Source organism: Apis cerana, linkage group LG15 (genome assembly GCF_029169275.1).
Source record: "Apis cerana isolate GH-2021 linkage group LG15, AcerK_1.0, whole genome shotgun sequence".
NCBI classification, from domain to species: domain Eukaryota; kingdom Metazoa; phylum Arthropoda; class Insecta; order Hymenoptera; family Apidae; genus Apis; species Apis cerana.
Window position 1 is genome coordinate 4693143 of NC_083866.1, and position 27139 is coordinate 4720281.

The 27139-nt window shown below is 40.6% G+C and overlaps 5 protein-coding genes across 9 annotated transcripts; 4 read left to right on the forward strand and 1 right to left on the reverse strand.

Moving 5' to 3' along the window:
• The first annotated feature begins 380 nt into the window (after positions 1-380).
• LOC107994590 (large ribosomal subunit protein uL2m) lies at positions 381-1909 on the forward strand. The gene is made up of 2 exons (XM_017051576.3): positions 381-954; positions 1182-1909. Exons 1-2 carry the CDS (start codon positions 690-692, stop codon positions 1877-1879), a joined length of 963 nt encoding a protein of 320 aa, XP_016907065.3. The 5' UTR covers positions 381-689; the 3' UTR covers positions 1880-1909.
• LOC107994589 (sideroflexin-1) lies at positions 1895-5020 on the reverse strand. Its single transcript, XM_017051575.3, has 4 exons — positions 3502-5020; positions 3256-3432; positions 2491-2879; positions 1895-2403 (listed from the first exon to the last, which is right to left on the reverse strand). Exons 1-4 carry the CDS (start codon positions 3654-3656, stop codon positions 2159-2161), a joined length of 966 nt encoding a protein of 321 aa, XP_016907064.2. The 5' UTR covers positions 3657-5020; the 3' UTR covers positions 1895-2158.
• Positions 5021-9953: 4933 nt separating this feature from the next.
• Positions 9954-12753, forward strand: LOC107994593 (uncharacterized). Its single transcript, XM_017051584.3, has 4 exons — positions 9954-10427; positions 10979-11246; positions 11367-11627; positions 12112-12753. The coding sequence occupies exons 1-4, from the start codon at positions 10155-10157 to the stop codon at positions 12195-12197; spliced, it is 888 nt and encodes a 295-aa protein (XP_016907073.2). The 5' UTR covers positions 9954-10154; the 3' UTR covers positions 12198-12753.
• A 635-nt stretch (positions 12754-13388) lies between these two features.
• LOC107994591 (uncharacterized) lies at positions 13389-19538 on the forward strand. 4 transcript variants are annotated; one of them, XM_017051577.3, is made up of 5 exons: positions 13389-15307; positions 15670-16326; positions 17103-17276; positions 17381-17676; positions 17896-19538. In XM_017051577.3, the coding sequence occupies exons 2-5, from the start codon at positions 15807-15809 to the stop codon at positions 18316-18318; spliced, it is 1413 nt and encodes a 470-aa protein (XP_016907066.1). In that variant the 5' UTR covers positions 13389-15307; positions 15670-15806; the 3' UTR covers positions 18319-19538. The 4 variants fall into 4 exon arrangements, with proteins under 4 accessions (XP_016907066.1, XP_016907068.1, XP_016907069.1 ...); XM_017051579.3 differs by having other exon boundaries at positions 17157-17276; XM_017051580.3 differs by having other exon boundaries at positions 15670-16224.
• Positions 19539-19543: 5 nt separating this feature from the next.
• Positions 19544-23095, forward strand: LOC107994592 (uncharacterized). Of its 2 annotated transcripts, XM_017051582.3 has the most exons (5): positions 19582-20329; positions 21206-21335; positions 21477-21768; positions 21851-22044; positions 22215-23095. In XM_017051582.3, the coding sequence occupies exons 1-5, from the start codon at positions 20042-20044 to the stop codon at positions 22568-22570; spliced, it is 1260 nt and encodes a 419-aa protein (XP_016907071.2). In that variant the 5' UTR covers positions 19582-20041; the 3' UTR covers positions 22571-23095. The 2 variants fall into 2 exon arrangements, with proteins under 2 accessions (XP_016907072.2, XP_016907071.2); XM_017051583.3 differs by having other exon boundaries at positions 19544-21335.
• The last annotated feature ends 4044 nt before the right edge of the window (positions 23096-27139 follow it).

The window sequence follows — 27139 nt, forward strand, 5'->3', positions numbered from 1 at the left end:
ACGATCAGTCGTTATGTATATATATATATATATATATATGCATATGTATATGTATGTGGAGAAGGGGGGCCCGCGAGGGCGCGCTCGCGCTGTTCCCGCGTATTTTATACGCGTATCGTTATTTAACGGCTCACCACTCGCACTTTTTCCCGTGTACGGGAGAGATTTAACGTGCACCGGCGATAATGCATTTTATATTTATGCACCGGTGAAAATTTAGCATGAAACGGCGATGCATTGCTCGTCAGCACGGAAAATCATTTATTGATTTCCAATAACGGTGTTTTATCTTTCGTATAAATATAATGGCCTCGGTAACGTACCTGATGAATCCGGCACGCCCTATTTTTCATCGTTGTAGATGAGTCTCGTCTTGCTTTCCATTTTCAATCGTTGGCTAATTGCGTTGTCCTTGACAGGAAGCATCGAAGATCGTATTTCTTAGTGTATGAGACGATCCTTGATTTTTAGAAGATCTCACTCTACGTTCTGCTTCACACTTTCGTAACACTAGTATCAATCCACGCTAAAGCAAATTTATTAACATGAATTAACGCGAAATTCAAAATTTATTCGACATAAAGCACTTCTGCTAACTAGTCAAATCGGAAACTAACGAATTAGAATTCGTTTGAAACGTTGGTGACGACATCTATTGACAACTGCTCGATTTAAACTCTTAAGACGCGATGATGGCGCTGCAATCGATTCGTATCAAGATGTCTACCATGTCGTTGATAAGTCGTGTTTTCGGTAAATACGTCGCAGAAATTTGTCATACAACTGCTTCGATATCGTGTCAAATACAGCCAAAGAGGAATCAATGGAATCTAGTGAAAAGTGGAAAACCTGGAATCAACGGGAAGAGCTATAGAAGAATTGTACATTTCAAAAATGAATACACAATCGAACCTTTAAAGGTTACGAATTTAGGAGGCAGAGATCCTGTTACAGGTGCATATTTTACTTAAATTTTTTACTTTATATCCATGAGATATAATAAATGATATTGATTTTGACGAGGTAAATTAATTTTCAAAGTATATTTAGATTCTTTTCGTTTGATAATGAAATCATCAGTTGATAAAATAGTTTTCTATTCTGGCGAGAATTTCGATTAACACGATTAACGAATTAACGTTAAATTATTCATCCATTATATCATTTATGTTTAAAAACAGGAAGACTAGTGGCCAAAGGAATCGGTGGAGGTATTAAACACAAATATCATTGGATTAGATGGATCAGGGATGGACCCACTGATCTCAATGAACCTCCAAAGAAAGACAAAGTTTTGGCAATAATAAAAGATGGTTGTAGAACGTCAAACGTGGCTTTGATCGGAAGTGGCAGTCACATGCAATATATCCTCGCTACTACAAATATGAAAGTTGGAGATATAATTCGTACTCATAAAGGTATCCCTCTGAATCCAGTCAGAGCTTACGAGGGAGATTCTTATCCGCTTGGTGCATTACCCAAAGGTACAATCGTCCATTGCGTGGAAAAGTATCCAGGTTTAGGTGGTTCTCTTATTCATTCCGCCGGAACGTACGGTACAATATTAAAAAGAGATGGACCTGACCGTGTAATCGTTAAAATGCCAAGTAAGAGGGAATTCAGCTTACACCAAAGTTGCATGGCAACAGTCGGTAGACTGTCAAACACCGAACATAATTTGATACCGATTGGTAGCGCCCAGAAAAATAGAGAGCTCGGAAATCGACCGAGAAGCGGTTTGTGGAAGAGAAAAACAAGTCAATACGGTCGAAAAATTAAATCTATACCTCCAGTACGAGCGATTGGACCAGATATGAGTGGTTTAAAACAGGAGAAGCTGGAATTAAATTTATCGCGTTTTAATATTGTCAAAAATTAAATTGCATTCAATAAATATCATTGTACCGTTTTTTTATTGTCTTCGTTACTTAACTTTGCTTGTTTTTTTTTTTTTATAGTTGCAACACGTAATTGTAATATATACCAGAGAATAAAACTGGATATGTTTACATCTGCATCTCGATTCTGATAGAATCGTTATTGAATCGTTGATTCTATTTCTATAGAAATATTACAATTATAATTCGCTTCTTCTCGCGATGTATTTTTTCAATCGCGCGCACGCTTTCTTTGGCAGTATTTCGATATTTAAATTCGTTCAAAGACCTTTATTGTAATACACTGTTTGAAGATTCGGATACTTGGAGAGTATTTGTTCCCGTACTTCTGGTTCCAGATCGTCTACCGAGATGGGTACTCGTTGCTCGAATAGCGCACAACAAAGAGGAGTGGCAAATGTTAAGCAAATTCCGCAAATTAAAACTTGTATAGGTACGACAGCCCATTTCGCCCCGCATAACAATTTTCGTCGTTCTATTACATTCATTATGAAGGGCGCCATTGCTAAAAATAAACGCGTAAAATATTAATTATTCAACAAATAGATGAAAATTTCATAATATATTCCAACATTTTATTTTAAATACTCACTCATGCTCGGTACGGCCATAAGGATACGGGACAGAGTAACGGCGGCAATCGCCCTTCTAGCGGCACGTTTGCTGTTTCCAATCTTTATTCCTTTCTCTGTTTGTAATTCAATACCGTTTTGGAGCTCTAACATCCTCATGAAGGGAATATTTACGCAGTTGGCAGCGGCCACTGCTGCGAATGGCACCAATCGACACACCAGAGGTGGTGCATTCCGGAATAGTCGATTCAGGCTGAGGGCTGTTATTACAGCTCCTCCAGTTGCAATACCGTAACTTTGCAAGATCGTGTGTGTGGGAATCGGACTCGATCCGCTACGGTTCGTGTAATTGACGATAGCGTTGAACGACTGGTTCACCCATTGCCAGAACACGACATGCGTTGTCGTTCTAGAGAAAATTAAATATGTTAATAAGAATACGCGTGATAAAAAAATTATTCAAAAATTCGTATTGTTTTTTTTTCACAACATTTCACAAAATTTGCATTATTATCTCTCTCCACGAATGCAAATCTATGCTGCAACACGATAAATTTGAATTAAATTAAATTTTTTCGCATATAGATTACCCGTGTTTATATATCTCCCCGATGTAATACAATTGAACAAGCAAATATAAATCGTGATTCGATAGTTCGCGAAAGGTGAAAGGTCCGACAAATGTTTATCAATTCAACGCCACGATACAAACAGTTATAAACCGTCCCAATTTTCTTACTCGAATTTTCATATCGCTAAGATTAACGTAAAAATTCGTTACGCACTTGTAGAACGTTAACATACAGCCGGTGATCATCATGTTCATCGGTACTTGGGCGCTCATCCGACCTATCAGGAACATTTTCTCTCCCGTGTCGGGATGGAACGCGCTGTCGTACAAGTATTTGCATCTCCACAACTCGTCCTCCGTGATATTCAATTCCGCCAGACTGTCCCCTTTCCTGGGGAATAATATCATATTCAATTCGACAATCACATTAGGTGTAACGAAGCCAATGCGTGTTAATTACCTGTATTTAGTGACCACGTCTCGTGCATGCTCCAGCTGTTTCCCGGTGACAAACAAATTCAAAGGGTTCGTTACAGCGAGGAAGTGAAGCGCCCTACCCTTGTACGTGCTCTGATCCCAATACGGTTTCTCGATGTCGATTCTCTCCTTCGACATTTTGCCAGCTGCTCCTCCAGCTCCTGCCACTCGTTCCTTCTCCTATCGGCTGCTCTCTCACACACCTGTTTCCTCTGGCCAGGCACCCCCACCACGCGCCAGCACCAGCTTTTTTTGCCTCTGTCCGCTCGCTCGGCGCGCTCGATTCTAAGACGAGAGGACGATTTCATACGGCCTGATCCTCGAGAGAGGACGCTCAGACGCCTAAGACATATAGCGTCTCACGCCGCCGACTGAATCGAACCGTTGCATAACGCGATGATATCGCCCCATCGCCAGCTTGCTCGACCTTTCGATCCCGACACTTCTCTCTCTATTCTCCTCTGCTTCTCACCCCTTCGATGCCGTTATCGATAACGCATGCACGCCTGCGCGACCACCACCTTACTACGACGTTCAGCTTACCGCCTCCGCCAAGAGATGGTGACACTTTGACATCGATGATCAGTTTGCAGTTTTTGGAATTTTTTTTTTTTTCTTTTTCTTTTTCTTTGGAAGTTGAAGTTTTATTTTCGTTGTTCGAGTTTCGAATGATAGTTATAAAGATTCTTTTAACTGACAGTGCTAATAGCGATCATCGTGTAAAGTCATTCGTTTTCTTTTTCTTTTTTAACGTGGTGATAGTTTGGTTGAAAATTTGAAATTTTCTTTCTTTTAATTTGGAAAGTTTGTTGGACGGATGGAAAGGAGAGGGTTATTTATTGAAGGAGGATTAAGAATTTTTGAAATTATTGAAGAGTCGTACAGTAAATTGTTGGGGGATAAGGATTGTACTCTTAATTTCTGTTTTTTTCAACCCTCCAACAGATGGAGTAACGCGTCGTTTCTATAAAAATATGTTTCAAGTTTCAAGCAATGATTACCAGTGCTTGAAATTTATCTCGAAATATTGTATTGTTTTTTTTGTTTCATTCGCATTACATTTCGTGACATGATAATATAATAAACGCCGGATGCAGTTAGATGAAATGTTATGCTACTAACCTTTAAATCACGATCTATCAAATTTTATTGCTTATTCTATTTGATTTTTCTGGTAACGTAAATGGCCACGTTACAAATGAAAATCGATCGCAGTAAATTGAAATCAATTATTCGATAAACTTTATATACGCCCAGTTTTTGATATGTATATGTCCTTCTTGACAGTACCCTATCCCTTTTCTTGATAATTAAAAAAATGAACGAAGACGCGGCCTTCTTAGGGAACCCGTATGAATTGAAAATTCGTTACTCTCGGTTTTATAACGTTGATTTATTAATTAATCAAATTGCGATACGATCGATCGAAAAACTTTCTAAATCCATTGATCCAGTTCCAGAGGCAATAAAGTTTAAGTCAATAATTATTCATCGAAAAAAAAAAAAATCTCATAACACCAAATGCCCCGATTTTTCATCGTCGCCAATCGCTCCATTTCTCTTTTAACTTTTCTTCTATTTATTCCGCACTTTCTTATTTTATTTCTTAATTCACAGATGATTTACCGCCTCGTAAAAATTCGTGTCATTTCGCTCGCAAGTGACGACACGACACATTTCATTCCTCGTTTTATCCGCGCAACATGGAAATAAATGGCGAAGAAACGTTAAACATTAATAACTGAGATTAATAACTGAAAGGGGAGAGCGCGCGCACGTGTTCTTTCCAGGCCAGAAGTGTCTTATCGGTCATTTATAGCATCGTCCTGTTCTACCGTTTCAATTTTCATGCAACACATTTTTGCCGCATTTTTCCTTTAATCGAGAATCGAGGTCGTTCACCGTGTGTATGTTTATCACTGTTTAGAATTTGTAATTAAACGTTTTAATCTTTTTGATTATGTCAAAACGCGCCGGTTTCAAGGCTTGCGATCATCAGCCAGTTCATCACCGTTGCCCCACTTGTTCATCGCACGTACCGTGCAACTGAAATCGAAAACGAAAGGCAAGAAAACGTACGCGGAAATTGTAATTTGCATCATTATGCGCCGATTATGCGCGCATCCTACCACTATTGTCTAACCATAATTGTTAATTCTACCGGTAAAAAACCTTTGGGCGGTTAGATTGATGAAGTTTAAATAGGGTATTTATAAATATGTATTAGCGTGCTCTTTAATACCAGCTTTTCAAGTTTTTGTTAAAATAATATATATATATTAAATGTTTAATGCGTCTGAAATAATAATTTGAAATATAATTTAACGCTTTTTTTAATGATACAAATTTTTGTTCGCAAACGAATGATTTGAACGATTCGAAATAATTAATTATGAAATACTTATTCGAGTTTTTAGAAGACGAAAAATCACCAAACCAGTTAGTTACATCAATGTCTTATCGAATATCCTGCCCTGGATATAATACTATATAAGCTTTTAATAAATTTTAATTTTGCTAAACCACAAAGTGAAATTATGCCAAGTAGTTTTCGATAAAACCATGATAATTGGGATTTGGAAAATGGATTCAAAAATTTGATCATTTTATTACAGTGCACAGTAAGTAGAAGTGAATCTAGAAAATTAAAAAATAAAAGTAAGTATAATTAATTTCTGAACGTTCTTTATGCTGATTTCTCGATCCCTTCGATTAAAGGAAAAAAAAAAAAAAAATACTCCAGCATACTTTAGTCTCTAAAGTTAAAAATTCTAAAATGTAATCACATATCGAATAATAATTCCGTTTTTACTCTCTCGCTTCTTTTTTTCAATAATCCGAATCCATATTTTTCTTTTTTCTTTTTCTTTACAGGGGACAAGTTTTTTACAAGATGCGGTATTCAGGCCGTGAAATTTTCACACGTGACCTCGAGTATCAGCAGACGATCAATTTTACCGTATTTACGAGCATTTCTTTTTTCGCGAGCTTAACCATATCTTTCTGATTCCATGTCATAAACACAATAATGATCGCCTCGCTTCGAATTGAGAATAAAAATGAAACGGTCCTTTTTATCCGGAAGTTCGATAATTATCGACGATCGGTACTTTCACCGGGGCGGAATTATCGTTTATGGATCGCGTTCCCGAGCAATCATGCATACGAGATCTATGGGGCGCAACTATTGGCGCGAAAATGGAGGCCAATTGGAAGCAGCGAACGTAAGACGATGAGCGAACCGTAAATGATGACGAGCCTTCTCCTTTCCACGACATTCTCTGACGATAGCTCGAGTTTACTCGAAACAATGAAATTATTCGCAAATTATGCGAAGTAGGAGGACTATTATTATTATTATTATATTTTTTTTTTTATTATCCCAATTCGTTGATTCGAAACGTCTTGATTCCGTTTCCGTGAAATGTGGCGCAGTCTCGTTTGACGTCAATTTTTTTTCTTTTCTTTTCTTTCTTTTTTTTTTCCCTTTACGTTACGTTCACGAGGAAATCGTGTCGTGTCGTTTGATATTGTTTCTTCGGGAAAGAGAAAAAAAAAAGTATCCACGGCGTGGCTTTGTTAATAAATTGCGGTTATTTATGGATGGATTTCCACGAATTTGGCCACGAGAAGAAAGGATTTGTCAAATTTTGTTTATTTATCTCATCTTCTGTTCCCGTACGAAATTTTTATCCATGATGTAATTCTTTAAATAATTGTTACTTGTCATCTTGGTTATGTTGGTAATATTATCTCGTAGTATTATTTCACTCGTATCGTTTAACGTGTTATGAACATACATAATAACATGTATATGTAACTTATCCAAGTTGTTATCCAATTGAAACGGAATAAGCTTTTTCGTCATACAAGTATGGTGATTAGAGAGAGATTAAATATGATTATTAACCTCATTACTTATATACGATTACGGATCGATTATGTAAATTGTACTCGATCTTACTGTAATTTTTACGGAAATCTTATCTGTTTACGTTTGATTGATCATAAAAGAAAAGGAAGAAGAATTTACTATACGAATTTACTATATTAATCTATTCCGTAATTTTTTAATTAACGCAATTAACGCAACGAATTGAACGAATACCTGCAGCGAATCGATAAACAATCTCATTCACAATTTTCTCTTCTTATTAACCCAAACAGTAATAATCCACCAAGAGAATGAAATATTTATACTCTTTCCTTGCAGGAATTATGTATAAGCGGTGGTCAAACTGGATTATCGTCATATCCTGTGGACAATTACACAAAAGTGGGTCAATAAAAAAAAACATAATTGTAAAGCAGGTTACATAGCTAGAGACATGAAGCGTCCAAGGATTTTACCTTCGAGACATCGAACGAGGCCTGATTTTTATATCTAAAGTCAAAGCTGCTCGTTCTGCTTTTTCTTCGATTTATCGATGAATTCTATAAACCTGTTATTCATTAATTCTTCGTACCAATAGTTATTTATTTTTATTTACATCCGGGTCGCTTTGATTCCATCGAACGTTTTTCTTGAAATTGCTTCTGAAAAAATAATATATATATATATATACATGTATTTGTATATTCATTCAATTTTCGATTAATTATATAATAAATATAATAAATTAACAATTATGTTTGCAATACTTGAAAATTGGAAGAAAAGATCGAATGAAATTTGACTATATAAAATATTACCAACTAACATTGTTTGATAAAGATTAACGACACTGGAGCAACTCAAGATTTTATTCGTAAAAGGAACGGGGTGAAAATAGAGAATATATATACGTAGATACGAGAAATCCAAATAAGAAATAAAAATCGAAATATTTCTTTTGATACCGTAATCAATGGCTAGAAAACAGAAGCTGGATTAAATAACGATTTATTCTTAGAAATCGAAAGAACGTAAGAAAGTGTTTAATATGTTTAAGATACGCGTGAAAACGATTAGAATTGAAATAAAATTAAAGATAAAATTCATCGATCGAGTTTCTTCGAATTTTTTTTCTCAGCTTCAGAATTTATATCTTTTTTACCTAGCAATGTGACTTATCTTATTGAAGTTAATCGATAGAAAGACTAGAAAAAGATGTATAATAAAATTGTATACATTCTTTGACTTTCTTAAGTTTTATTAAATTAAATCGATCGACTGAGAAATAAATTTATCCTTGCCATGGACAAATGGACAAATTTCGAATCACGTTGAAGGAAGTAGATAATGGGTGTAGAAATTTTCTGTTGGAAAAGTAAAAGGATGGAATACGAAAAGAAAAATATTACACGTAATTACGAATATTTTTCGAGGATAACAAGATTTGATCTTGACGAGCATTAAACTAGTTTTTACCAGTTTCTTTCTTCTTCTCCTTCTTTTTTTAACTGAATCTTGTAAATTCTCGTTTGCACGGTTTGTTTGAAACCGTGAAAATATTCGAGTTCTCTAAAGATGTTACGGGTCATTAAGAAATCTGTGTCACTGATTACGACCAGTTAGATAAGCAAAAGTAAAGATTCAGAGGAACGAGAAAGCTTGCAAAAAAAACATCTTCCTGCTCTCCTTGTTCGCGAACAATCGTGATAATTTCTTTTCTTTTCTTCCTCGAATCGACAAATTTGAATCTTTTTACTCTCTGACCTCAAGTTTATCGTCTCATTAAGACTTTTATTACGATTTTCGAATTTTTAAGACACAATTTTTCTCCTTTTCTTTTCTTGCAGTTGTACTTCTGGTTTTCTTCGAATTGTTAAATATAAATTTTTTTTTTAATTTTTACAGATTTTCAAATCTCAGAGAGTGTCCTTTCTTCTTCTTCTTCTTCTTGTATGGAAAATAAATAAATGTATTATTTCCTTCGAATCATTAAATAAACATTTTTTTTCCTTTTTATTCAAAGATTTTTAAAATTCTTAATCAATTTTTATCTTGTTATACCTAATTATTTTAATTCGATCGAAAGTAGTTTAGAAAAACAGGTAAGGGTACAAACCGGTCGCGGAAGGAGGCTGATTTTCTTAGATCGTAAGATTGTAAAGAAGCTCTGCTCCACATTATCCTAATAATTATATCATACAGGAATTTCAAATGAAATATTAATGCACGAGAAACTACGATAAAGAAATAAAAAATCATAATTCTGCGATTCTCTCTAAATTCTATCGAATTTAACTTCGAGCAACGACAACTTTCTTTTCGGCTTAAACAAAACGATTCAATCGATTTCCGATCGAAAAGGAACCGAGGAATCTGAAACGTGAATTCTGTGACGTGAATCCTCATAAGTTTCTTATCCAATTCGCAGCCGGTTCCAGATCGTCCGCCTTTTCACAAACTGTGCGTGCGGAATCAAGCTCCAGTCTCTGCCGCGAGATTATCTAAGCCGAGGACCGGTACCCCCACCGACCTAAATGCACCAGATATAAATGGTCAAGACACCTTCTAAGATGTCAGATAGTGAGTGGACTTAATCTCTCGATCATCCTGCATCCGAGAGAGGCGGTGCTCATGCTCGATCTTCCGATCCACCGATCGAAAGAAGCCATTGTTCGGAAATAATAATCGGTTTAATCATGGAAAGGGAAACCCGTGGAAAAAGTTGGTGTTAGACAGAGTAAAAATAAATCGCAATTGTGGTGATGGTGCTCTTCGTTCAAGCATCCCCGTTCTTCGATCGAGGAGTCATGAAGTCACGTGGCTCGAGGCTGAGTTGCCTTCGCAGAATTGGTTACGCTTTATTGGTGACCATCTTTTGTCTCTCGTCGACCACGTCCACTTCTCCTTTTAATTCGAACAACAACAACTCGACGTACGTCGAGAGATGCCGAGCCGATTGCGCGTCGCACAAGGATCTTATAACTTGCGGCAAGTTCAGGGTCGTTAGATGGTTGAACGACATCGCGAGGGAGAAGGTAGGACTCGTCGAATTTTTTTCAACTTCAAGAGTATTTTCAAATTTTTCTTCGTGTAGCGTTGAATGATTATTGGATTACGGAATTTCATGCACCAGTTCTGAACGAAAAGTCGTTCACTCGTTGTTCATTATTCGAAAACAAGCCGCAAAAAACGAAGCAATCTTTTCCACGAGATATTTTTCGTGTAAAATTAAATAACGACAGTTTGATCGAAGTGTGCATTACGATTTCGCCGCAACAAACCGTTCGTGCAGCGGCGAGAGTGTCGACACACGATCCTCTCTGTTATTTTTCTAGACTTTTACTTTTTAATACTGATATTATTAACGATCGAATCCACACACGATTTTTCATTTCTCATTCAGACACAAATCAAAACTTTAATTATTAATATCATCGATATTAACGATACGAAAAAATTTACCAGAAACAGAAACCCAATTGTCGTGTAATAAATCTAATATCTAATTAATATCTCGTTAATTTTCGTATCGCGATATTTCTTCTCAATGATGATAATAATCGATCGATGATTCAAACCTCGTTAGGAATTCAAGTACGGCGCGATCCGCATCGTCAGAATCCCGTCACTGTCGCAGCAACCGGTTATCCCGAAATTGCCCGAGTCTCGTGCGTTCAAGACCGGCATAATGGAGGCCTTGAACTTCGTCAGGGACACGGCCGAGGATCTTATTACGAAACGAGCTCTCGTTTACACGATCGACAACACGGTTTCCGCGAGAAGTTTCGGGACAATGCCCATGATCGTGGACGAGGACCAACTCGCTCGGATGGAGAGCAGAGGCATATCCGACGGTAATTTCCGTAAACGAGCAGGAATAAGTAAAAAAGAAAAAAGAAATTGAAAATTTTAATTCTCTAATTCCAATTCTTTTCGATCCTTTGTTTTTAATAAATTTCCGTACAAATTGACAGCTGCTTGGCGAGGGATCAAGCACAAGAAGGCTCTCATCCTCCCACTCTTGATCCTCTTCAAATTGATGAAGCTGAAACTTTGGATCGTGCCGATCTTCCTCGCCGTTCACTTCATCAAAAAGATTCTAGTGATCGCCTCGATCCTCCTCCCGATACTGTTCACGCGTCTCAAGATCTGCAAAGTGTCGCAGCCCCATCATCAAGGTTACCCCCACCACCTGTGGACCACAGCAGCCGAAGCGCCGATCGATTATCCGTCAGGTATAAACGGAAGCAGGAACTGCTTTACCTTTCTCACCGGTTTGGTGTCACGGTTCGTTGTCATTTTGGAACGCGTACGATATTACAGCCACGATTTTAAGGCCGACACGACCGTGACGATTGGTCGGAATAACGCGCGTATAAATAATGTAATCGTGCGATGCTCGATGACACAATACCTGTTCCGCGAACCACAGTTATATAACGCTCGGCGCGGAATTGATGGGCGAGAAGCGATTCCAATGATATTTCGAGCATCATGATCGCCCGTTGATTCCACGTAATTGCACGTATTTTCTCTGGAATATGGAGAGAGAGAGAGAGAGAAAAAAGGAAGAGATTAGTCGAGTGTAACCGATCCCCGTTTTCTAGGCTGAGATCGACTAATCTGCCCTCCTCTACCTACCTCGCTCTTTTGCGCGATAAAATATTTTCATAATACCATTATTCGCAAAATTGTTATTACAAATTTTTCCGTCCACAGGATACGGAGAGGAGGTCTGGCCGTCTCACAGAAACGACTACCAACAAGGTCCTCCCTATCTAGCCTACCGCAACCCGTATGGATGAGAAAGAACGGAAGGAAAACTCGAAAGATCATCCGAGGCAAATCTCGTGCCAAATCTCGCTTGGACAAACATCTTTCCAATCCTTTCTTTCCTCTTCCACTCGCGCCTCCTTCTTCCCGAACACTTTCTTAACGATAATAGGGTACATCGTATTTAGCGGCGATTATCGATCGCTTTCCACCCGGCGAGAAATGACTTTCACACGTTGCCGAGTACCGTTACCAATATTTGTAACGAGGCGCACGTAATCGAGGATCATAAGCGGCGAGTGGGTTTTTCTTTTTCCTCGCGGATTCGCGCACACGTCACGCGAGTTATTCGAATTTCTCCAATTGATTAGGTGTACCGTAAATCCAGAGGAATTCGCCAACGACCTCGCGTGATGCCCACTTCCGGGGGAGAAGACACGTACGTTTGTGAATCGTCCACGATGGATTCGGAAAGAAAAAATTGCTTAAAATTCTTTTATTATTCTTCGAAACGATCGAATTAGTTGTAATTAATTTCTAGTACCTATATGTATATTTTTACAAAATAAATTGCTCTACTTGGTGTAACCGATTCAAAAGTAACGAGTACCTCGAGCATTAAACGTCTCGAGCGAAGAGAGCCAACCAACAACTGCATCTCCACGATTTCTTCTCCGTATCCTTCCGATCCTGTCAAATTTTCCAAATGCAGCGAGCCTCGCGCGAACGGTGGCCACGATGGCGGTCAAGGTCGACTCCTTGGCTGGAAACTCGTGGAAAGGCGCGGCGCACCGATGACCCACTGACAGATTTGGACGTGGTGCGTGGCTCCCCGTGACGCGCGCTTCCGCACGGTGACCCGTGCTTCGACGTGCGCGATCGGGAGGTACGACCGTTACAGGGCCGGTTATAGGCGTAGATGGATGCGGCGTCGATCGTTCCACGCGATAATACCATCCGTCGCGTTTAATGACAATGATTGCAGCCGATCGGGTGGAACGGTCGGCGCGAGACGGCGACCGACACGCAGCTTGCACTCCGCGTTCGTACGCCCGACCGTTACGTTCGAGCCGGAGTATTAACATAACGGCGCTCGTTCGAGGGTTTCTCGCTCGAGCTTCAGTCCAGGGGTTGCGAAGTTTTTCGCGAGAAGAAAGGTTAGGTGTAAGGTCGAGGATTTTTCTTGATTGAATCGTGTTTCGTAGGTAATTTCTGAAGAAGGGAGAAATACAAGAATTTGAAATAGTTTTGGATCTTTTGCTTTATTTCGGGTCTGAAAAGAGAGGAGTTTCTATGATAGCTTTTTTTCTTTGGAATCTCTTCTCCTGCGATAAACACGTTTTATCTTGTCAAAAATCGATGAATTATTCAACGAATTCCGTTGCTCGCTATCTCAACAGAGATCTATCAGGATTGTAAAGTGTCTCGTTAATTATTCCATTCACATATATGATTCTAGAGGACGAATCGATCCTCGTTTTTGGACGAATCTTTCTTATCCTTATCCCGCGTGTAATTTCGATCTATCGAATTCAGGAAATCGAGTCACGTCGGCGGGTATATGTCGTTTCGTAACACCATCATCGATTCTGTTAAAAACAACCACGTCTTTGTCTTCCTTAAATCCGTGGGCGATAAATTATTCCGAACACGACCCAATTTCCAAAGCAAATAAATTTTTTTACCATTTAACCCGCGATCGAGAAAGTAACCATAACATTCGAAATCTTCGCAGTATACTTTTGATCCGAACCGAATTTAAAAATTTGAAAAGACGCTCCAAGTCGAACCGCGTAAAAGAGCAATTTTGCCTTCAACGCCCCTCAATATCCAATAAATCTTCCACGAATCCAAATTTAATCAGGAATCACGGGATGGTGGTGGAAGATCCCCGTGGATTGAAATTCTGATCGCGCGTTCGATCGAATTTCCCTTGGCACACGCGTGCACACAACTCGAGGAGGAACGAAGAAAACCGTACATTCGGGACACAGTGAAATCTGTCGTGAGAGTAATGTCGCGCGATGCAACAAAGTCTGGTTTGGAGACACCCTTTTCTATTGATCAGCGCAATTAACGTTCACGTTCTTTCCATGTCCGTTCGGTTACCCATGGAAAACGGAAAGACGAGGCTCGCGAGTGAAAAATTTTATCCACGGGATCTTTTCGACACCACAGGGAGAAAAATAAATTGAAAACCGGATTAGCGGCCTACTTGAATTTTAAAAATGCTCGATTATTCGTGTCGATGGTGCAACGACACTTCAAGCCGGGGCTTTACGCCGGGAATTTTCCACGACGAGCTTTCCGCGCGAGCTTCGACCTCGCGTCACGTGAAATTCGATTTCTCTTCGAGGAATTATTTCTGGAATTATCCTTTGTTTCTGCGTGAAAAATTGGATCGATCAGAAAGAAAGAAAGAAAAAAAAGAGCGAAATTCCTCTTTTTCCACGTCTCGTCGTATAACGTAATTCCAAAAATCGGGGGAAAAAATCAAGCTAATTAAACGAAAAATCAGAATAGATCAGCAGAGTAAAGGGCAGGCAATAAAAAAAAAATGAAGAAGAAAAAGAGGAAGAGTTGGGACGAATCAGCCGAAATTCCAACCGGTGAAATCGGTCCGGCGATCGTTAGTTAGACCCGCGTCGAGAATTCGATTGGATTTGAATGAGAGGAGGACGGGTAGCGTTCCGCGCGGTGGATGAAAGGAGACGGGCGGTGTATGGCGGGAGTTGGACTGGCGAATGAACGAGGAGGACGAAGGTGGAAAGGAAGGAACAGAGGGACGGGCAGACGAATGGCCGGGTAACCCAGATCGGATCTGCCCAACCGATCCTACGGAGAGAGACTCGCCAGTTGCGCTCGAGTCGACCATCGTGCACGGGTTCTCGAACGGTTTGCTCCATTATTCCCCGTTGCACGCGTGCTCCTCCTTCTTCAATAATCAAAATCCGAAAATTCCGCTTAGAACAGTTGTTCACTTACGTCGAATCGGATATACACTTCGATGGCTGACCGGGTCCGTTTATGCGACGCGAAGAGGAAGAATCTGGCGTGAATTCTCTCGAAACGAATCGAAGGATCAGGATCGTGACGATCCTGTTGAACAAATATTTCTCTCTTACTCGAAGCAGATATAAAGGTAAACATGGATGGAGAGTTAGAATATATATATATATTAGCTCCGTTCAAAGATCCGTTGCACGGGATCGTGTTGTTTTTATTCAGAACCGATACTGTTACGCTATTTACTGTATCTTTGCGTAAAAGTTTGCGAGACACGATTTCTCACACTTTTCTTGTTTTTAATACACGTGCAATTTAAATACCCCACTCTAGCATCCAGCTACAATCATCATAATCACGTCTCGCACGATTAATAATCGTTAAATTCTCGTTAACAGTGCAAAAGAACTTCCGTGTCCCCTTACATCACAAACGAACTTAAAAGAATCTTCAAAAGATCGATAATATCAAATAAACTGTTACCTGAAATTATTCCAGGAACGGAGCGAGCCTCAGAGACCGAGATGCAGCTACATTTCGGCGGCAAAAGCTAGCCGAGAGGAGAGCGAGAAGCAGAGACGAAGGTAGAGAAAAGGAGAGAGAGCGAGAGAGCGAGAGGAGAGCGGCCGAACTCGATGGGGACGATGCGTGTGACGAGAATCCTGTCGATGTTGGCGGTCGCGTGGCTGGCGTCCGGGGTCAAGGACCACGTGGCGGCCTTGAACGAGACCAGCCACCGGCTCGAGCAGCCCATCGAGAACGAGGTTTCGCTCGAGACCGCGGACCGTCATCGCCATCCCCATCAAACCGTGCCCGGCAAACCCACGAAACTGGACGTGAACGTGAACCAAATAGTCCAAACGGACGACAGATCTCGATACCGGGTCGAGGCTATGGAGAACTCGACGTCCCCCGTTCACGATTTTCGGGAAGAGGAAGAGGAGAAGGAAGGGATCGTTCCTGCCTCGCGCGTCCTTGGAGACGATCCGCCCGGCAACGCGACACACGCGTCGCGGATAATGGGGAGCGGGGACGGGAGGAAAGGCGAAAAAGGTAAAGAGGAGAGGCGGCCGGACGCGAGAGAGCACGTGGTAAAGATACGTGGTCTGAGGAAGGAGTTAGTAGCCGGTAGAAAAGCTAGAAACTTCTTGAACGGTGAGTCCGCGTGAACGTGTCACGCTTTCGTAATCCTCGCACCAGAGCGGATGCTCGGTAGGGAGAGGTGGTTTTCACGCAGCGTCGCGGTTCTTCCTTTCATTTTTGGATGCCTTTATGGACGTTCGCCGCTGCCTTCGTCCGAGTTTTCAATTTTCGCGCACAGGGATGGATCGATCGTCGACGAAATCGGTCGAGCTCAATCGGCAATCGTTTCGAAACGAAATTGGTGGCGATCGGGTCTCGATCGTGGTCTCGCATATTTACTATTACCTGTCCGTTGTTTGCCAGATAGCGACGATTCTCCTCCGTCGAGAAAGTAGGCAAGTTCAATCCGAACTTTTATCTTCTGTAAAACGAGTAGTATTTTCGTGGACGATTTGGACGATACGATCGAGGCCCGTAAGCGAGCTTCTCACAAAGAGATTGGCATCGTTGGCAAGAAAGTCGTTGCACGTGCACGCACAAAGATCGATCGAACGGTTGGACCGCCATTGTCGAAGAATTGCGCTTTTCACCAACGCACCACCGATCTTTTTAGCTTTCTCGCTGAAAAAAAAGAAGATAATTAGCTTGGTAATCTCACCTGCTGATTTTGATTGGCAAAAATTAATCAAAATCGTTACATCGATACTGGTCGCTTAAAACAAAATTTCGATTACACGTCGAGCGAAATTTCAGAGAGAGAGAGAGAGAGAGAGAGACGCGATGGCTGCAGCAGCATGGCTTACAGGACTAACCGCAGTGCTTTAATACGCTGGTACTTTTGCTTTCAGCCATCTTTCAGGGAAAGAGTTCCTTTTTAACAGGATTCGGACTTGGTTTTCTAGCATTCGGCCTGAAGAAGCTGCTGCTACCTCTGATTTTCGGTGTACAGATCATTAAGAGCGTGCTGCTCGCACTTTTCCTGCCCAGCATCATAGGGAGTATCGGTAATATCGTCGGCAAAGGTGAGTGATCCTTCCTATTCCTTGCCTTCGCAATTCTCCCATCAAAATTCTACCGGAAATCTGTCTGTCGAGACTCGTTTTTTTCAAATCTCTTCTCGTTCCAGGGGTTTCCTCGTTCGCTCAATCGTCGCACACCACGGCCCAACCCGAAGAGAATTTCGAGTTCAAGGATAATTCCGATTTGTACAACGACGACTATTTGACCAGGCAACCGGTAGGTACTCTGCCAGCCTCCGCGATGTACGACGAAACCATGATGCAGTCACAAAAGACATCGCCAGAAATCGCCTCGAGATATTCTTTCACCGATCATAGAATGACGCATGCTAATGCAGTCGCTGATCGTTACTACACCAGGCACGTCGCCGCTAATGGACTTTCTAAAAAGCAAGATTTCAAGGTAAAGACTACTATTACGAGTATACGATAATCTTCAATTTATCTTTCTTCTAAAATTCAATGTATAACACCTTCCACTTAACATTATTATTATTATATTATCGTTTGGCGAAAACCCATTTCCAATTAGAAAATAGTTTCAATTGTCATTCGATTTCTTTTCAATCAGATAGACTTGAAAGAAAGAAAGAAATTCAACGGTTTGAATAAACTCTTTCAGGTGTTCCACGAGATTCCAACGAGCTCGTTGCTGCTGACCAACTACGATCCTTTCTACTCTCCCCTATTGTCGCGCCTGGACGCGGTGTTCTCGCGCCTCGGCCACACGACCGAAGGTTGCAGGGAGTACGCCGTGTGCGCGATGTATCGGAGCCCGGCCAGGTACGCGCCGTACTCGAACCTCGTCTCGGCGCAATTGTCCAGGGAATTGAACGAGCTGAGGAGGCCGAGCAGCGACAATCCGGACGTGCTCAGGTTCTTCCGTTACATGAAGGCGGCCAAGGACGGCCAGGACGGCGTCAAGTGCGAGGGGGCGTACTCCAATTGCGCGATCGCGCGGGAAGATCAAAGCCTCAGGCAGAATCAGGCGATGCTGGCCACGTATCAGGACATCGACAAACTGGTGCACGCGAGGAAGTTGTAAGAGGATGGAACTCGGCGAGTTTCGATAAAACTTGCAACAAACTCTTCGATCCAATCGAATAAATATTATTTTTCGTTTACACGAGGGGATGCCAGAGCGAGAGTGTTTCGAGCGTGTGCTGCTCCAGCTTCTAATTCGATTGACAAGATAACGGAGTTTGATTCTTGGGAAATACTTTTTTTACATCTTGATCGATCGAAAGATGACTTTTATTCTTTCTGCCCCGATATCCACCCGACTAGTCCAGTCGTATGCGGGCATCGAAATCTCCTTCACGAATGTGAAGATTCCACGAAAGACTCTCTTTTCCGTTCCGACTGTTCGAAAAATGGAAAAAAAAGTCTCGAAGCATCTACGTACTGTACGCGATGACGGATCGTCTCACAGGGCAATTACACGGCCGATAGTCCGGATCAAAGACAGTTAAACCGAGGCAATTCCGTGTCGATTAAGCAGGGGTAGAAGGCTGGCAACGAAAGAACGTCGATAATTACGCGTGGATAACGGTACACGATAGCTGGAAACGCGTGTATCGTTATCTCGAACGTTGCGCAACGTTGGGGGGACGACGAATAATTATTACTCGATCAGAAGAGACACGCACGATTTATCAGGGAGACAGTTTATACCGCGTGTTTCTGTTCCTCGGTATTTCGAGTTACCTTTGAATCCTCGATGGCCGAGGATTGTACGATAAGATAACTTAAAATAACTTTTCTTTCTTTTTCGACGAAGAACGATTATTCGTCGACGATTCAGAGGTAAACCAAGATCGAGAACGAAGTGGAAAATCGAAGTGGTATGTGATACGTAACGTCACCACGATTTTCAAAGGAAAACGAGCAATTCCATTTGATTTAGCGGTTTAATTAATCGGCAAGATTAGCTGATCATCGCACGGTGGAGTTGGAAATCGTGATCAACACCTTCTTCTTTTTCTTTCGATTTAATTTACTTTTTTAATTATTCGCGATCAGGGTCGGATCCAAGCTCCACGAATTTAGTTATTTATTTATTTATTTTAAGCCAAGGGTGAGACTGTTTGGCTGTTAATTTTAAATTAATCGATCGAGCGCGGGGATGATGTGAATATTCCCGGGCAAAACTATTATTTATTAATATAACAATATTTCCATCAGGGTCGGAGAGAGTCGGCCCGACTTCTGGGTCAACCGAGTTCTTTGTACAGTGCGTCAATAAAATTGTGAATGCGCTACCGATTTCTTCTTTCTTTTTTTTTTTTTTTCTTTTCCGTTACGAAACAGTATTGGCACACATCATTCACAGTAATTTGGAAACGGTAATTCAGTTATATGGTGCAATTATATATATGTATATATATTGTACAGAATGTTGATATATTTGTTCATAGTTTTGGAGGATAGGATTTCTTCGCAAACAAATGCGTGTATTGGAAATTGTTTTTTTATAAATTTTCAACCACTCCAAAGCTGTGTCACGAATATCATCAACGTTCGGTAAAAAAAAAAGAAAAGAAAAAACAAAAAAAAAACGAAGCTTCTTTGTCGAAAGATATAAAAAATATTTTCTTTCACTCGTTTCGCGATTCGGGATCAATAACGAGGGAAAAATTTTGTATTCCAGTTTCGATTGCCAATTTCGTTTGCCGTAATTCCACGAAAGGGTCGAATATCTAGAATCCACAGTTTCGAAAGAACGAATATGTCGGAGAACACGGGAGAAAACGAAAGGAGCAGGCTCGATGACGCACGCTCGAACGTGGATTACGAAGAAAGTCCAACGACTTCTTCTCGTTCTCGTCACTCTCTTGCTCCTCCCTGTTCGCTCGAAACCGACTTGTTCCGGATCTCGCATCCGGGGACCGCTTTCACTTTCGATTTTTACATGCTCCCTTTTCTGCCCCCGCACGAATCTGCCAACCTACGAATCCTTCTCCTCTCACTCCACGAGCCTCCTCTCGTATATAAATAAAGAGGAAAGAGACGCGAGCCGATCTAAGTCTATCCTCCATTTTACTCCCATCGAGAAGGTGAGACTCGATTTTTTTTCCTCTTTCTCGAAACTTCGAAGCTCGGATTCAATTTCGTCGCACGACTTTCCGACGAGCTGCGTAAATCTTCCGTAAATTTTTGAAACGTTAAAATTCGATCAAAATCGTTAGAGGTATCTTCGATCGATAATTCCAAAAAGAAAGAAAAATCCAATGTCCAACTCGCTTATTATATCATATGTAATATCATAAAATCGAACTTTATTATTGCTCGACTCGTCGCGATTAACCAATTCACGAGTCGATATCTCGAGACTGAATTGAATCGATATTAATCTTGAAAGCAATTAGAGACGCAACAATTAAGAAAAAGGATATTAGTTGCACACGATGAATTCGGTTAAAGAGAATGCGTGATCGGCGTAACGAATACGATGGACGCGCGACCGGAATACAAGGTTACGGACCCGGTTCCTTTGAACCAGGACTCGCGATTGGTCCGCCGAGGTAACGGAACTTGGAGATCCGCCGCGTGGTTAACGATCCAACTTGTTGGGTCTCCGACAGACGTTCGACCGCGGTTCGTGAATCACGATCGCCGTGATTTTCCTCTTTTTTTTCCCCCTTCCCTCCCCCTGGAATCGTGGAATCGATGTCGTTACCCGATCCAGTCGCTCCAGACGAGGTTTAGAGAGGAAGATAGAGCGCGATCCATTTTTCAAAGATCATTCATTTCTTTTTTTTTTTTTTTTCCTCTTCATTCCTTCCTTTCCGCTCGAGTTGAAAAAGAGTGCATTCCTTTGGCAGAAATGGTATTAATGGATTAAAGGTTACATGTACAACGTACATTCGATGTACTCGGTTTTCGCGAGAGGATGTTGTCGCGAGTGTGTCGATAAAGGAACGTGATTGCAGGACTGTGCAACGTTGAGAAGAATGCGACTAGTGCAATTGCCGGTAACGAAAGTGGTGGTGTTGTTGACGCTGTTGGTACCGTGCCTGTCGGTCACATTCGAGGATGGAAGTTCCGGATCCGAGGCACGCGGTGAGTCATTTGAAATTCGATAGTTGGAAGTGGAAACTTTCCAAATTTTGGAATTTGGAAGGTAAATTATGAGATGAAACTCGGAGGCGTTGGAATCACGAATTTGGAAAGGGGTTCGAAATTTATAAACTCGATTTTCAGAGAATCACGTGCCGGAGAAGAATTTGAACAAGACGCGGCAAGGGAAGGGATTGTTCGATTGGATAGGTGTAGGAGTGGATCGAAACGTGGATCCTTACGTGGCAAAGACGAATCACGGATGTTTAAACGGCGATCTGGCGGAATGCTTCAAATCTCAGGCTTTGGGTTACTTCTCCGATTTCTTCGACCAGCCTCGCTACGATATGAACGAACACGTGAAGGTCATCAGGATGTCAAGTGACGTCGTGCGGGAGGTCGATCGTCAACCGTATGAATACTCCAGCGAAGCCAGGTTCCAAAAAATATATCAGTTCACTTCTTATCAATTACGAGTATATTGATTTCTCACGACTTTTTCTTTCCTTCATTTTCAGGTCTACCGACTCCGAATGGGATCAGCTGACGAAGTTCGCTCTCAGGAAAATTGAAAAGTTCGTGAAAACCGTGGCCATCGAGTTGCACGTACCTTCAGAAGAAACTGGAGAAAACGAAGTGTACGCGCCACGATTCTTGGACGAAATCGCCGACGAAATTGACACTCTTGAGAACAAAAAGGATACCCTTTTCTGTGAGCAAATAAATAATCTGTTTAGAGATTCATTAGCGAAAGACAATCCTTCCAAAATTGTGTTATATTATTCTTTTCATCTCTACGTTAAAAATCAAAGTTTAAAGTGCATTTATTGGATCTGTTTCTAAATGTTATTATTATTATTAATATTATATTTCTTCTAACAGCTCGTAATCAATTCAAGAGACTTCTTATCCCCATGCTGCTCGTGTTGAAGCTGTTCAAACTGAAGCTACTCTTGTTCCTGCCTCTGATCCTGGGCCTGGCGTCCTTCAAGAAGTTTCTAGGCTTCCTTGCGATCGTGATACCCGGTTTAATCGGCTTCTTCAAACTTTACAAGCCGTTTACGCAGACTTATCATCCGCCTGTGTACACCCAAAGTGGCATAGCTTATCCGTATCACAAGGAAAGCAGTTATCCTTATCCCGGGGAACATCACGGTCCTGAATATCCGATTGGATATCACAGAGATACCTACGGACAGGAACTCGCTTATCGAGGCTATCGAGATTACCAGTCGTAAAGAGGATCGAATTTTGAAAATTTTGCTCTCTTCGATGTTGACCTCATTGATAGTATTACGATATCTTTGTATCTATTCCGTGCAATGCTACAGTTTTTTATATTACTGCGTTTGACGGAATTGTATCGAAGAAATCTTTGTAAAAGTTTCGCGTTTCTTTGAGAATTTAATTCCAAGGGATACGATACGCTCTCTTCTTAGATTATAAATCATTGCCATTATTGAACGCAATAGTCCTTCGTTCGAATATCGTAGGTGATCAGCTATGTCCTACTTTTCATTCATAAATTTGAATAAGTTTTGTGTGTGTGTGCGTGTGCGTGTGTGTGTGTGTAGGAAGAATGCGCATATACGCAAATAATAATTTGTGATAATTTATTTTGTATACATTTAGGATTTTAAGATTTTAGATTTTATTATTTTTCCGAATGATCAATAATTCATAAATTTAATTATAGGTGTATGATTCGATTCACACATTATATGCAATAATTACTAAACGAAATAAAAGGAATAATACGGAAACTTTCTCAAAATTTAAATAACAGTCGGTGCCTTTACTTCTTTACTTTTCATAATTATTCGCATAGCATTTCTTGTAATGATTAAAATTAATAATTAAGTAGTAAAAACGGATTATAACAAAATTTATTGCGGAATTAAAAGACATTGTTGTTGCTGTCCGTCGTTTCATTGAAATATCTCTTTGAATGGAAAGTTGCTCGAAGCGTAGTGTCGTATAAAATTTTATTAATATCAGATTACTTGTTTTCATGTCTCTCTGCATTCCCTCCACGTTTAACGTTTCTCAATCGCCATAGCCGTCGAAAAATATGGGACGGCTGTGACAAGTTTACGGCCAGGGAGGGCCATCGCTCGCTCGTGTATCTTTATAGACTGTTGCGCGTCGATACAAACGTACGTCGCCACCGAAAAAATATATTATCCCGACAATGTAAACACAAATCGAGCACACAAGAATTTGAATTCCCGTATCTTTCTCCCTTCTGAAAAATTTCTGGACATCGCAACGAGATACTATCAATTCTGAACGATCACAACGATCGATCCAGATACGCGTAGGAGATAATGATATTTCCTAAATCCAAATATATTCAAACTTACAAATTTCAAGATAGATTAAATTGAAAAAAAAAAAGAAAGAAAAAAGCTTTCGGCAAAATTACCGAATAATTTCTATTTCTAATTCTATTTATAAATTTATAAAATTAATATTTTAACTTTAACCATTTCTACCATCAACGATTTCCCTTCACGATTTTTTTTTATCCTTTCCAGCGCGAAATAACGTGTCGTTATTAACTTAATACATTTTCTCGCCAACCCCTCTCTTAAACCAACCCCATTTTCTCTCGTCAAACATTTCTCCACCTCTGCAAACACGCAGTCGGAAAACCAGTCGTCCTCCAAAATAATAGCCTCGATCGAACAACTAACCACTTCACATTCTTTCGTTCTCGCTTCTCTCCTCTTTTTCTTCTTCATGGATGAAACGCAACCGCGGGTTCGAAGTCGCGTGAAAATCTTATCTCTCTCTCTCTCTCTCTCTCTCTCTCTCTCTCTCTCTCTCGTCGTAAGAAAAGGTGGAACGAGAGTGCACGAGGCAACCGGTTCGACGCGATTCTCACTCGCGATCCAGAGAATCGGATGGAGCGGACCTGTTGACCAAGTGGCCTCGTTCGAGCCAGAAGACCGGAAACGGCCGATACACGGAAAACACGGAAAGTCTCGCGCAAAAACAATCGATTTTACGAACCAGTTTTTACGTATCATCGTGGTCTCACAATGGACTCGTCGGTTCTCGTCTGTGCGCGTCTGTTGCACGATTGATCCTTCTTCAGGGAGATTCTTCGGGGAGTGGAAATTGGGAAATCGTGAAAAGGGAAGGGTTGATTTAGGAATTAATCAGCCTGGATATGTAAGAGATCAGCAGTATCATTCTTGCTGATCGTTGGTTTTCATATGGTGAAGATTCGTTATATACGAATATTTTTTTTTTTTTTAATTCTTGATCGAGTTCGTTTTTCCTTTGCCTTCCTCTTGCAAAGCCTCGAGCGAACACCGAAACGGAGCGTGGTCTATAATTTCATTGAATATTCAAAGGAAAAGAAATTTCTAAAACGGGACGCAAACTCGTTCCATCGTTTCTTCGTTTCATCCAACAATATCGCGATATAAACGACCGGAAACGTCGATGATTTCACTTTTAAATGAAATTGCCTGCCATTTAATACTCAACGATGTCTTTCGACCGTCTTTCAAACCAATCTCTATCCCTATTAACGAATGGAAATTAACAACAATTCGTTAGAATTTCGTCCACGCTGTTTGATGCATAGGAAGGGAAGCGAAATTTCCTGTGTGCGTGCGTGCGTGTGACACGGTCGACCAAATCGTCGATACGAGTGGTATCAAGCGAGGAGAGGAAAAAAAAAAAAAGAAAAAAATGAGGGAACAAGGTTACCGAGGAGAAAGTTAACGAAACAGGTAGATATCAAAGGCACTCGAGCAATGCAAATCGACCAAAGATCGCACGTGACTTTGTTCGCGATCTTTTTTCTTTTTCGAGACTAATTTTTTGATTCTTCGTTAATTCTTTCGTAATTGGACGAAGAGAAAGAAATTTTCTCAAATTGGCGAATCCGTTTGAATCTATCGGATCAAATAGAAATTTTATAAACACGAAATGAATAATATTTAACAATTTTCTGCAGAATTTTAATCGATTGTTTTTGAAGATTATGATTTTTATCAAATACTGGAAGAGAAACTATACGAATGATTCTTTGCAATTGTAATTTTTCGTTTGTGAAACGAAGTTATTAATGAAATTTAAGGAAGAATATCATTGTTAATGAATATAAAACGTTTAGGAGGCTGAATTTATAAATATTTTTTTTTATCTAAGTATGTACATATACATATATATACGTCGAGTTGGATGAACGAGAGTTTGGCACGAAAGTATGCCTGCTTTTACCTGGATGAATGTAACCGATGATGTACATACCTGCGGTTTTCCTGGTCAGTTAGGTGTGTTTACTTAGATAAGATGCGATTTAATGAGCGGATATTCTGTAGAAGACGGACAGAATGTTAAACATAGCCTCTAAGAAGCTAAAGAAGGTAAGGTACAGTGTCTAATACAATAATTTGTACTTCGTACAAGTGAACGTTGTACCTGTTATACGTACGACGTCTTTTTAGACACAAAAATTCCAATTTCACATGAAAACTTCGATGGTATTGATAATATTCATCGAGATCTCGTTGAAAAATCGATCACCCACGCTGTCCAAAACTGACGAATTGGAATTCGACGTAACGGTCCTCGAACCTTTATAACCAAAACACCTTCAGGGGAATTGGAAGATCGAGTCGACGTCGAATAATCGTTTACCATATACGAATCCACGGCTGGCATACTTCTCGTCCTTTTTATTTATTTCTTTTTTTCTTCTTCTTCTTCTTCAACATTCCATTTTGCCGATCGACGAGAAACAACACGTTTACCACAGCTCGAATCCATAATTTCGAGTTTGGATCCCGAGTGAAAAGAATCGATGCACACAAACCGATCGACGTTTACGACTCGAAGTGGAAATCCGAAGCGCGAAATCTACGATCGGTGATTTCAGATACGGTGTTCGCGTTTCAGGTCATGTGGATTTAGTTTCGGTATCGAATTTTAATTTCACCGATCGAAGGAATTAGATTTCACTGGGTGATTTATCGACCGGTTGACCGATTATCTTTGGAAATTTGAATATTTGAAAGTTTCGAGGGGGACGATGTTGTTTACGAGTCGAAAGTCGAATAAAGTTTTAATAACCGGCCGAAAATTTCGTACCTTTCGAAGCGAAAACTCTCAAAAAATAACGATCCTTGATACGAGATCTCGTAATAATTCGATTGAACATCGAATCCTTTTCCCCCCCATCCGGGAAAGTAGCAAGAGCTACTCGATTCAAGAATGAAAAGCGGATATCGGATATCTAACGTTTTTCTATGCGTTCCACCGCTTCACGCCTAGTTTTGCTCGGATCTCGGCGACATCTCGCGATGTCGTTGTTTGCCGCGACCCCCTTGATTTCTTACCGATAACTTCACGGAGAACCGTTCCTCCGCGAAGTCGCGTATCATCCGAAACGCAAACAACGGCACCACGGTATTTCCGACTTTCTACCGATTCCTCCCGATTCATCACTGTCCGAAGATCCAAGAAAATCCGTTTATTTACTCTACGCTCAATCGACTCTTTTTCCAACCGCGTTGCTCAAATATTTGATTTTCTTTACACCGCCTCCTTGATCAATCGTTCGCGCGCACTTCGTGCTCGAATCCTCGCTTCTGGCCTGAATGTTTTCTCACTTCCACCTACGGGAACGAGCCACGGGTTGGGACAAGATAATTCCTTTATTTTTATCCGGGTTAAGACACCGAGTTTCCCAACGATTAGGGAAAAGAGATCGCGCGTGTTGTTTTTTCTTCTTCTTTTTATTTAAACGCTCGAAACCAGGCAAAAGAAATCTTCTGCCGCGCGAACTT